The following is a 12310-nucleotide window of genomic DNA, read 5'->3' on the forward strand; positions in this document are numbered from 1 at the left end:
TTTTCTTTGAAGAGTTTTCAAGTACAAAATTTATTGTAAGAAAAACAAAAATGTAATGCAATATTAAACATTATGTAAACCAGTTACCTCAGTAACAGTACATCATGGTAAAATAACAAAAGCTAACTGTGGATTATTGATCATCCTCCAAAGTTAGCAATGATTGTTTTCTATTAAGTTGATATCAAAACTCCACAGGAGATGCAAAAAAAGAAATGTGATTTAAAATACTGCATATGGACCTAGAGGGCATGAATGCAATTTCTCTCACAGTGCAAGTGTCCATGGCCTTCATTCTCCAACTGGCCATTTAAATCCATGTGCTGTCAACTCTGCTTAGGGAGCCCCTCTGCCGCCTCGCCCATTTCTGAGAGGCAGTTGCACTGGATAAACAGGTGTAGGAAAATTGCATAAGTGGAAACTGCTGGTTGATTTCTTCATACAAATGCCCTTTCCCCAAAGCAGCAGCAGAGCTTATTTCTCTCTCTGTGTGTGAGAGTGCATGCCTCATTCAACAGTGCTTTGTCTGTGGGTTTCTTTTGTCATTCCTTTGAGAAGGCCCCTCTCTCTGACGGGCACTTCCTCCTGCTACAGTTGTTGATCTTTACAGGATAAGAAATGACAGCAAGGCTGAATAAAGCTACAACAATGTAAACAAACATACCCAGTTATTGCAGCTAGCCAGCAATACTGGACTGGACTCAGCAACATTCTTCAAAACTTTAGCAACTTTACTCAGGCTTTCTGTAAGTTCCTGCAGTTACTGTCTTCACTCCATTGCATAGAACAGTGCTTGCCTCTCTTCACTTCGACTACACTTTGCATCCTGTGCATTAACCCCAGCCGCTCTCCCAAAATAGCAGGCACAGCTTATCTCCGCCTCACGTCCTCTGGCAGGCTGTTCCCTCAGCAGCTGGCCTGTGACACGGATGTGCAGCAAGGCTCTTCACGCGTGGTCAAGTTATGTTCTGCAGCCTGCCGCACGGAGACTTCATACGAAGGCGGCCACTGTTCCTGAGGGCTGGCTTCCTCCAGGAATTCCAGGCTGCTCTCTGTGTAAAGAGGTGGAGGTATGTTGTACATGTCCTTGACTTGCTCATGGGGGCAGATGGGCAGTGCAAAAGTCTGCTTTTCGGGATCAGTGCTATCTTCGTATGATGGTGGGTAGAAGTCAGGCCTGCACAAAAAAACAGCCGAGACAAAAAACCACACACTGCTTAAAATGGTTCTGTCTTGAAATCCTGACAGTCTCTATTCACTGTTTATAAAAAGAATAGTCTGCAACCACCTGCGGCCCATATCTGCTCACCACATTCTCTGATCTACTCAAAATCTAGACAGGTAGGACCCCTTAACACCATTTTCAAGAACCTCAGTCAGGCACCAAAAGGATCTAAAGTGAAGAGGAGTGGGGGCTGAGGAGGAAGGAATTGGGTGGGAAGTTTTGTGTTGTAGGCCTTCAGAGCTCTGATATGTTAGCAGTTGTGGGGGGACCACTTCCCAAACCCCTAGATTCAATAAAGGGTTAGAATCTGAGCAAACTGATAAATTCCTGAATATACCCAACTCCCTCCCTCCTGAGGCCAGCCTGGAAATGGCTCTCTGGGGCTGGATTGTTGAAGAAACAACAGTGATGATGGCCTTTCAAGGGAAGATCCTTGAATCTTTGAAACCGGGATTGCCAGGGTTACAAGCAGCACAGGAAAAAATGCCTTTTGCAGGCAGCTTTTGAAACCCAGGGTTTCAAATACAAAAGAATTAAGTAACCAGGAATCCAGATAACAGAGGAAGGTAGATACAAGCTAAAAACTAAAAGCAGAACATACATGGCAAAACTGACATTTTTAAAGAAGAAATGCCTGATGGCAGGAGGTGTAAGCTTACCTCTCAAACACAATTTTTATATAAAAACATATGAAACATATATATGACATGTGAAAAATAGAAGAATGGAAACTAGTCTGGAAACATTTGAAATGTGATGATTTCTGGAGAGAAGAAGCAGACAGTGGGGAGAACTCCATGCATGTTGGCTGGGAGAAGCTGCACTGAGAGACCAAAGAGCCAGGCTGGCCTCTGGTCTGGACTCAAGCTTGAAATGTAATGTTCTGCACCCCCTCCGTTGACGACTTTAGGCTGTAAATATGTGCCTTAATTTTAAGAAGGAAACAAAAACCCTGGTTAAGTGGCAATACACGTGGAATCTCGTGAACTGCAAAGATTGGGGTGTCCAGTAATAATATATTCTTATGACAGTGTGATAAAGCTTGACCAAGGAATGGTGATCCTTACATTTGCTCAGTTGATATGTCCCTTTCTTCTGCCCCTCTTTGTGAACAGAAGATGCACATTCTGCCCAAGCTTATTTCTGCAGGGTGATTTATTTTGCAGTGCAGGGTGCAAGCTCTTTTGAAGTGTTCAATCTTCATGGTTATCTAGACCATGGCATGTGCCACGTCCTTTTTATAGAGCTTCTGCTTTGCCTATTGTTTATGGTCCCGTTACCACAACAGAACAGGAAGTGACATTTGTATCCATGACCCACTAACAAACTCTGCCAGGCTGGAGGCCAACTTAATTAAGTGCATCGGTCTTCACTCTCGGAATGGCAGAGACTCTTACCCAGAAATCTCAAAAGCAGCTTGAGCAGATAAAAGTGAGCAACTTTAGCCTTTGTTGAACACCACTAAAACAAAGAGCTCAGCTCCATGCAGTGCAGCATGTTCCTGATCTAGAGAGACTAAGCAAGCATATGCTACCCTTTTCCCAAGGAGCACAATGTGGGTCTTTTCAATGCTCATAACAATCTCTAGCTAGCTAGACCACCCAGCCACAGCCATCCAGTGATTTTGGTCTGTGCAGAGAACAGGATTTGGTCTTCCTACATACCAGCACTCCTCACAACACAGGACTTTGCATAACAGAGCACTATATGTGGTGGCAAATATTCCAGACACTATAGCCCATGGAGTCACTTCATAATGCCATCTATATACACTTATATAGGAAGCTATAGGAAGGACAGACTTGTAGACATACAATTAATAAAATACTGCACTAGCAGACTCAGGGTTCAAAGTAATGAGAAGGAAATGAATTTGGTGCATATGGCAGTAATAGCAGAGACAGAAGGAAAGCTGCAGAACATACTTAAGAATTCAGTTTTGCAGCCTAAAAATAAATGACAATAAAATAAAGATTTTTAAATGGCAAGTAGAAAACTACTTGTTTCAGTGTGTGTATGTGTGTGTTTTGAGTAAATGCAAAAGAATTAAGTAACCAGGAATCCAGATAACAGAGGAAGGTAGATACAAGCTAAAAACTAAAAGCAGAACATACATGGCAAAACTGACATTTTTAAAGAAGAAATGCCTGATGGCAGGAGGTGTAAGCTTACCTCTCAAACACAATTTTTATATAAAAACATATGAAACATATATATGACATGTGAAAAATAGAAGAATGGAAACTAGTCTGGAAACATTTGAAATGTGACATTGGAAAAGCATGTGTAAAGTGGGTTAGATAGAAAGGCCAAAGAAGAAATATTGGTGGGCCGGGACAAGAACCAGTGCAAATGATGAAGACAATCATGTAGGATGGGCTACATAATAAGAAACAGTGAACTACTCAATGATATAATTGAACATAACACGGAAAGAAGAAGGTCAAGGACCAGATAAGTTTAACAGAGCAAACTGAAGAGGAGTATACCATAGGCAGTGCTGTAAAGTATTTCATGAGAAGTCGAAAGGAATCAAAGGCCAATCGTTGGAATGCAATACATGGAACATACCTGTCTATGGTACTAATCTGTGTCTCTTGAAGTCTGGGACTTCCATGCATAAGGCTGTGAAATAAGCCCTTGTGCTTACTAGCTTCATGATAAGTGCTCCAGGAAATCCCAGAGATGAGAAAAAAGAAACCCAAGGGTAATAGGAAGTAGGCAATAGGCAAACTATTGCACTTGCAAGCAGAGGCACTTGTAGAGAAGCAATAGGCTCCTAGGCAGATGAAGGCAAAGCCCAGCAAGAGCACAAGCAAGCGGAGAAATGAGAAGATGTTCTTGGACATCTTTGCAGATCGCCTCAGTCTCAAGTGTTGGGTAGGTCTGCTCCAGCGCTCCGTCAGAGTTTTATAGGCTCAGGGACCCAATTGGCCTTTGGACAAGGAAAAGAAGCAGGTAGTATTATGATACTCATTAACCATTTGCAGCTGCTGTAATATCTCAAGAGATTAATTTATAATCAAAACACTGCTCAGGAACTGACAATAAATGCTTCCTGTACTCTTCTGCTGCCAGCATAAACTCACAAACCTTTCCTGCCTAGGATGCTAATGGCCAGTGACTGGAACAGAAATGGAAGACTCCTTGGGCCAAACCAAACAATTTGTTAGTGTCCTATCTGTGCCTTAAGTGCAGAAAACTTTTAACACGTATTACCAGCAAAGGGTGTGTATAATCCTGCTAGTATTCATTCCACAGTTGTAATTTGCTAGCAGTTTGGTCACATTTTAGCTATAGGAAGACACTGAGCTCCTCTAAGCAACTCTACTTATGGAGCATTCATCCTGATCTTTATATGCAGAGCTTACACAGAGGTCATACTATACCTGGTCTTTATTGAGCATTTGTTTTGATTTGTTTTCAGGGAGGCTATACAACAATGAGCAGCTCTCTTCATTTGCTCATTCATTCCTCCCATATTTTTCAATGCATTGCCACATCACTTTCCAAACTGTCCCAAAGTCCATTTCATTTCTAAAGTGGATTTGTTGCACAAGGGCAACCGAACATGGCCATAGCCAGGCTTGATGTTGAAGGGGAGGGGTAGAACCGAGCTGTTAGTTAAATATTTTTATTTATTTATTTGATTTTAGGGGGCAGCTGTCCCCTGCCCCCCTCCCCGGCTATGCCCATGCAACTGAGCACTTAAATCCCCTTTGATTACACAAACCAAAATTCACAGTACAGTACTTGCTTGAAACACTCCTGCAAAATAGTGGCAGTCTGGAGGCACCCACAGCTGAATTCAAAGCTTGCAGCCTCTTGATGATTTCCCAGTAGAGCTTGCTCCTAAGACAGTTAATAAAAATGTTGGAAGTGGGATCTTGTTCCTGTGGCCATCATTGCACACGCTACCTGGAAAGCACACAGGAAGGAATGCACAAAGGCATCAAGGCCACTGAGTGAAAAGATACCACCCAACCACCAGTCACACCATAAAACTCATTATAAATCAACCTCGTTCCAGTTCTACTTGTGCCAACTTCACTGTTGTCATTTGTGATGCAGGGTCCGCCCCTATGAACTTGACAAGGAGAATGGAATGTACCAGTTGCCCAACAACAGCAGTAAATATATTCAGGAGAGCTGAACCTTCAGTGACTCGAGTGGATGAAAGTCCTCAAATCTGTAGAGTCAGAATTGAAGCCACGGTTCCTTTGCAGCATGAACGTCAATAACAACAAAACATGACACAGCAACTAAATAGTAATAACCTAATTTGTTAAATAGCTGCAGCTGTCATATTGTTATGAGTTTGCAGGTGCCAGACTCCCCTAAATTCCTGGGTCCAGTAAGTGCTAGAATTTAATCAAGCCTCCTGAATCTCTGGATCCAGCAAATGTTAAAATATAAGCGCAGCCAGTTTCCTGATGAGGTAATTTAATCTCCCTGAGACCTCTGGGTATAGGAAGGTATATTATTATTATTATTACTAATAATAATAATAGCCTGGGAGATGAGCCATTGGGAAAGCAAAGGAAACTCAGGAGAGGAGCTCTGGGCCAGACGGCAAATGGGTGGGGCAGTATTAAAGCCCATATGCTGCCTGCAAAACATGGAGCTCAGGTTGAGGGTGGGTTGCAAGAGAAATGGAGCATTAGAAATGACCCTAGGAAGGAGGAGGTGTGGAACCCTCTGGAAAACCCTTGCACAGTGCAGGATTTTGAAGAGCTACTCAGTTTTGCTAGCATTCTCACACACTGCCTCAGCCCCTGCCTTGACCCAAGACTCTCCCATTACCCTTGAGGCCCAGGAGCAGAGATGGTAGTGGAAAACCCAGACCCAGCTGCCAGTAGGCTTCACCCTCAGGGGTCTACTCAAGAGAAAAGCCAGAGAGGAACCAGGCATACATTGTAACCTGACAAAGGAGGGCCAAGTTGTTGAGACATAAATCCCTCGGCCTCTTCTGTAAGGAGTGGGAGATATTGTAATAGCCTTTTCTGTGTTGGTCAGCATTACTTGGCTCTGGTTTCTAGTCTATTTCCTGCTGCTGGCTTCTCCCTCAGCTTGGCTTTGGTGCCCCCCTCCCTGCATCAATTTGCTTCCACTGTGGGTCCTGCTTCCATGCCAGCTAGATATTGCTCCTGCTCAAGTTCCTGCTTGCTTGGTCACCAGGTTTGAGTAATAGATCAGAATAGACCAGACCCAGCCTGGTTGCTGGGATCCCACTGCAGTGTCGCTCCTTCCTTGGCACTGTAAAATAAGCTCAGCTAGGGAGGAAAGTCTTGAGGGGAGGATTCTGTAAAGAATCAATGGATGTGGAAGGGCTAAGTAACCCTCTCTGAAAACGGCCATGCAGAAGCAGCTCACCAGGTGGGCAGAGCTACCATGAAAGGTTTCCAGGAGGTGTGTCACTGTTGCTTTCAGGAAGTGGGGGGTGGGTGGCAGGCAGGTCAGTGTGTTGCAAATGCAGTCGCAGAGCCAATCTGGGACTCCTGCCATGTGTTTGCACTGCACTGACTTCCTTGCTGCTTTGCTCTTCTTGCTCTGGTAAGCAACAGGGACCCACCTCCACTCCATCCGGTGAGTCCCTGCTGCATCCCTGCACTGCAATTAACTGGCAATTGTATATAGTTCTGACCTCAAGTTGCTTTGGTGTTCAACTGCCACCAGTCAGTTGGGCCTTTAATCTTCATTTTTGTAGGAATGACATTCTGCATTGCTGTAAAAAATAAGCGCTAGACTGAAAATGACGCTTCATGGTATATCTTTGCTGTTTAGGTCAGCCTGGCCATCTCCTTCTAACATGATAGCTAAACAATAATGAAAGGTTGTTAGGGTGCTGATTGAAAAGAATCCAACTGTCTTATTTTGTATGAAATAAAAAAGAAATTACCTTGAGATTTGTACTGGGAACTTCTTTTATCAGAAGAGCATATATTTTTTTCTAGCTTGCTGATAAGAGTGAACTCACTGAGCTTGTGACTCATTCTTATATGTAACTTGTAAATGGTCATAAAATAATGTCCCTGATTACTTTGAGAAAGTCCACACTGAAGTTTATTTAGTGGAATAAATCGTAGTAAAACTTGTTGCACACACACACTATATTCTATACCCTCTTCTCAGCATTGTAAGAAGGTCAACCACACAGGCAGCACCCATATTCAGCTTCTTTGGGAATTAAGCCACTGGAGACTTCGGTGTTTTGTGATAATGTGGTTTATATACTTGTAGTATAGGCTGAGCATAAACAGAGATACAGCTTGATTCCAACAGCTTGATTTTCCAAAGTTCATTGCTTCCCCAACAGGTTTCTAGGGCCCCCAAATGCTGTTAGCTTCCAGAGACTAAACCTCTCTCTCTCTTTGACTTGGTGTCACAGAGAGCCTGGTGACATCACGTGCAGCCAGAGAAGAGGGGAGAAAAACATGCCCTCTTTTGCCCCCATGGCCCTCCAGATGCACCTCCAGCTATTCAGTTTATGGTAACATATTGCCCCAAGCTTACATAACAAAGGGATTCCCAGCAGACTACAGTGTATTTACTTAACCAAAGACTTGAACATTTTATAAGTCATTTTCCTTGAGCAGTGATTTCAGTCTCTCATCTATAGAAATAGCTGGTATGGAAGGGACCTTGAAATCACCCAGCTCAACTCTTAATCCCATTAGTACAACACCTATTTCATGTTTATGGTGATACAGTAGGTTGTACTGTATAGTACATGGGTAGGCAAACTAAGGCCCAGGGGCTGGATCCGGCCCAATCGCCTTCTAAATCCAGCCCACACGAGTAGAATGTGTGCTTTTATTTAAAATGCATCTCTGGGTTATTTGTGGGGCATAGGAATTCGTTCATTTTTTTACCCAACATATAGTCCGGCCATCCACAAGGCTGAGGGACAGTGGACCGGCCCCCTGTTGAAAAAGTTTGCTGACCCCTGGTATAGCACTTCTACGGTCACATTTACTGGCAGCAATGAAGAGCCGTGCACTTAAACTCAGCCACCTTACCTGCTGAAGAATGGTGCCCCTACTAATTTAAATTGCCTGTCTCTTGTAGAACTGTAGGTGCATAAAGGGAAGGATAATTATATAAGAACATAAGACGCTGCCCATTGTATTGTCTGCACTGACTGGCAGCAGCTCTGCAGAGTTTCAGGCAAAAAGCTCTCCCCGCCCTAACTTCTGCATGCACAGCAGGTGCTCTTTCAAGGAGCTGCAGCCTTTCCCTTAGTGCTAAGGTTTGTCCCTACTAGCCCTTGGCATGGAATGCATCCTCCAAAATGTGACTCAAGGCATTAATGACCCCATTTTAAAAGGAAACATAACTTCTTGTAGTTGCAAATTCTTGTGTGGCTTCAAGACCTTGAACATCCCCAGCATTCTTTGAAATGCTGGAGCTGGCTGCTAGACCATGGCGTCTGCCTGTTAAGCAACACAATTTAGCCCAGGGTGGATTGAACTCTTCCAAATCATGCACAGCCCATCACACATTTTTATATTTTAGCAGGGTAACAGATTCCTTTGTAAGTGACAACAAACTGTGGTCCTGATTCTATCAAGTTCAGGGCAAGGGCACTTCGTGCAAACATAGCATCAGTTTCTGGCAGCATTTGCATGAGAGCCACATGCAGGGAACAAATTATGGGGTGCAGTCCTCGCCTTCCTGTACTAATTGGATCACTCATCTTTTATCTTCTGGGATGCTGCTGCAGCTCATGTCTTAGGCTTCTGCTGGATGCAGCACTGTTTGGAGAAAGAACTACTTCCTTCCACTCTTGGTTACAGGCCTCTGCCTCAGGGCCCTCCATTGGGAGGGTGCCCAGGTGTCCTACTTTACAATCCTTTAAGGTAGGGGTGGGGAACCTTCAGCCAGTCTTGGCCCACAAGGCCTTTAAAAAAGAAAATCACGCCAACCTGCCAATCTTGTTGGGAACTTGTACACATAGACAAAGCTCACTGTAGGACTATTTTAAATTGCCTTCATATTTTCAAAATAAAATATTCCTTCCAGTAGCACCTTAGAGACCAACTAAGTTTGTTATTGGTATGAAGTTTCATGTGCATGCACACTTCTTCATATTTTCAGTGACTTACCTTAACCCTCCCCAGCCTCTCACATCATGAACATTTGCTGATAGAGACCTGCAGGTGAATGCCAGCATTGTAGAGCCCATAGCCTCTGTTGAATGATGGTATTACTCAAATAAAGATTACTGTTAAGATTATCTGCACAGCCTTTTGACCTTCTCACACAAGCCCTGTTGAAATCATTAGGGTGTCGAGTACACACTGCACTCACTGACACTTAAGAAATGTTGTTGCACTTATTGACTTCTTTTATTTGCCAGCAATAAGATCATGCAGAAATGACACCTAAATGGACAGATCAGAGATTAGATATAAGACTGTTCTGATGATGCTTGTTTAATATTGAGCTATATCACTGTTTTGTGGGAGGTAATCAATATTGCATAGCAACCTGTTGACTTTTATGGCAGTGTGATTTTCTGGGATAAGGTATAATTCATAATAGAGTGTTAGGGGAGGGGTAGTCATGCTCCTTCTGGGGTTGTTTGTCCACCTTCGGTGCCTACCCTGCATACAGCTCTCACCTGTGACTCCTGGAAGCTGTCAGCACACAACAGTGGTCATATCCCAGGAAATGGCTTTGACTGGTCTGTTAAACCATGTAAGGGTAGCCAATGGGTCTCAAATCCTCCATGAGTTAGAAATGTCCCCTGCTTGTGAAGACAGGCTCCAGCAGATTGAGTGGGCAAGACCAAGAGTGGGTCCAATGGTCAAGAAGGCACATGCTGTAGAGGGAAAGGAGGGGCAGATGGGGCTCATCCACCTGAGAAGGTGGCCCATCTAGGAGAAGGAAAACCCTGGTCCTAAACCACTGCTGCCTTGTGGCTATACTCATCTGTGAGAAAGACTTTGGGAGTAAACTTTTCTTTGGGAGAAAAATCTGTACCTACTGCCTTGCAGGACATCTTCAGGAGAGGAAAAGGCTAAATAATATTAATATTAATATTAATATTAATATTTATTTATATCCCGCCCTCCCCAGCCGAAGCCAGGCTCAGGGCGGCTAACAACAATAAAACAGTACAAAAGTAAAAAAATAAAGAGTAAACCCTACACAAATCCAGAGTGAAGTCCCTAAGATGGTTGCATGGTGTCTTATACGCCTCCTTTTGGCAACTCCTGCAGCTAAGCTGGTGCCTGATGTCTTGCTCTGCTTTCCTTTAGACCCCATTAGTGAGGCTGAGAGGGAGGTCTTCTTGACTGTGTAGCCCAGGCTTGCATCTCAGGCAGGTCACTTTGGTGCTGCTAATGCAGCAAAAACAATGCAGGAGGCAGCAGTTAGGAGTTACAAGTTTCTGCAGCTACAGCAGGATTCTCCAGTGGTTTGTCTTTGCCCACAGAGACACAAGCCACTGTCTTTCAGGGCAGATGGATGCCAACAAGTTTCCACCATGGAATTCAAGAGTAGCATGTCTCTCCATTATATGACTCACGACAAGTTTGCTGTGCAAATTAGGCCATTGGTCTTGAGCTTGTGGCTTGAGACCCACTGCTGAGCCACAGACACAGCCTGGCCAAAGGTGGGTCCATAGAAATGCATGGTTAAATTAAGAAACCCATCTTGTAAAATGCTTGTTTGGAATAAATGTGGATCTTCTAAAACTATGAAACCTCCTATAGAAAAATGTACAGAAGGGGTTCCCCCAAGAAATCTTTAATTGCATATGTTTCCCACATAATTTTTAATTCCATATCACTGCAAATATCTGCAGTAGAAACATCCCAGCGATGTGCCCCATTTCCTTTTCCCACACATGCATGAAGTTTTCTTGTGCTGTATCCACAGAAGACAATAGCCAGATGTGAGTTTTATTTTATAAGTCTTTCAATCCATCTCCTATGTGGAATTAAGATAAATGGAATGGTCAACAAAGAGCAAGCAAATCCAAACAGTGGTTCTCTCACTATGACCATCCACATTTTGTTGGACTACAGCTCCATCATCCCTGATCAGGAAGCTTGTGGGAGCTGATGGAAGCTGGAGTTCAAGAGCATCTGCAGAGCGACAGGTTTCCAGTCCCTGTACTATCGATTGGACACTGAAGCCCATCAGAAGCCTGTCAGAAAAGACCTGTTTAAAGACATGACAAAACAGAGAACAATGTGTGGCTTAGAGAAACCCATAACTAAGTAAGAGAAAAAGAGGCTGGACCAGAGCAGAAATGAGCTTTTATGTGAAGCTTATTAAAAAGTTGCCTGGCAGAGACTGGGTACCTTTAACAACCACACAACCTGATCAGCTACGCAGAGCTGGCTAAATTGACATACAAATTGCGGGACAAGGACAACTGTGACTTTAAGGAAGAATGGGAGCTTTTTATAACTTATCTAAAAAGACAACAACATGAATTGGACTCCTTGGCAGGTTTTGAATAAACATACACAAATTTATTAGTTGATAACATGGTAAGGATAACATAATGTAAGGATATGTATAATTTTATAACATGCAGAGAATAATATGTGCTGAGAAATCAGAGAGAGGAGCTGAGGGAAGTCTCGGGAGGGAGGGAAGGTTTGAAGGGGTGTGTGGAAAAAGGGGGAAATAATGAATATATGTTTTGATAATCTGTTATGTTGAAATTGTTAATAAAACATTTAAAAAACAACCACAACCACACAACCAGCAGCATTTCAACAGTGTAGCGTGTGGGGCTAAGATGGCAGCCACTCCAGTCCCAACACTCCCCCAACCCTAAAGCTCCTTGCATGATGCTTGTGAGCCACTTTGAGCTCTAGCCAGCAAAGGCAGGATCCAAATGCAATTCAACAACTATAGTTATTTTCTCCATCACTTGATCACACTAAAAGTTGACGCAGCTGTTAAAGGTACCGTGTCTCTGAAGGGGAAAATTGGATAATAAGTGAATAAAAAAGGAGGTCTTGCTTCTATTGGCTTTCTAATGCAAAAGTGAAATCTATACTGGCAGAAATGCTCATTAGTGAACAACAGTCAGATATGTGAGCGGATATTATCATAAGCAGC

The 12310-nt window shown here is 43.3% G+C and overlaps 1 protein-coding gene across 1 annotated transcript; it reads right to left on the bottom strand.

Annotated features, from left to right (window-relative positions):
• Positions 1–4897, bottom strand: TMEM252 (transmembrane protein 252). Its single transcript, XM_081930821.1, has 2 exons — positions 3797–4897; positions 1–1177 (listed from the first exon to the last, which is right to left on the bottom strand). The coding sequence occupies exons 1-2, from the start codon at positions 4072–4074 to the stop codon at positions 907–909; spliced, it is 549 nt and encodes a 182-aa protein (XP_081786947.1). The 5' UTR covers positions 4075–4897; the 3' UTR covers positions 1–906.
• Between the last annotated feature and the right edge of the window lie 7413 nt (positions 4898–12310).

This window comes from Podarcis melisellensis (genome assembly GCF_964234715.1).
Source record: "Podarcis melisellensis genome assembly, chromosome: 11".
NCBI lineage: Eukaryota > Metazoa > Chordata > Lepidosauria > Squamata > Lacertidae > Podarcis > Podarcis melisellensis.

Coding starts and splice junctions, on each gene's coding strand:
- TMEM252 (XM_081930821.1), bottom strand. CDS start 4,074: ATGTCCAAGAACATCTTCTCATTTCTCCGCTTGCTTGTGCTCTTGCTG. Junction 1,178..3,796: donor CAGATTAGTACCATAGACAG/GTATGTTCCATG, acceptor TTTTTTGTGCAG/GCCTGACTTCTACCCACCAT.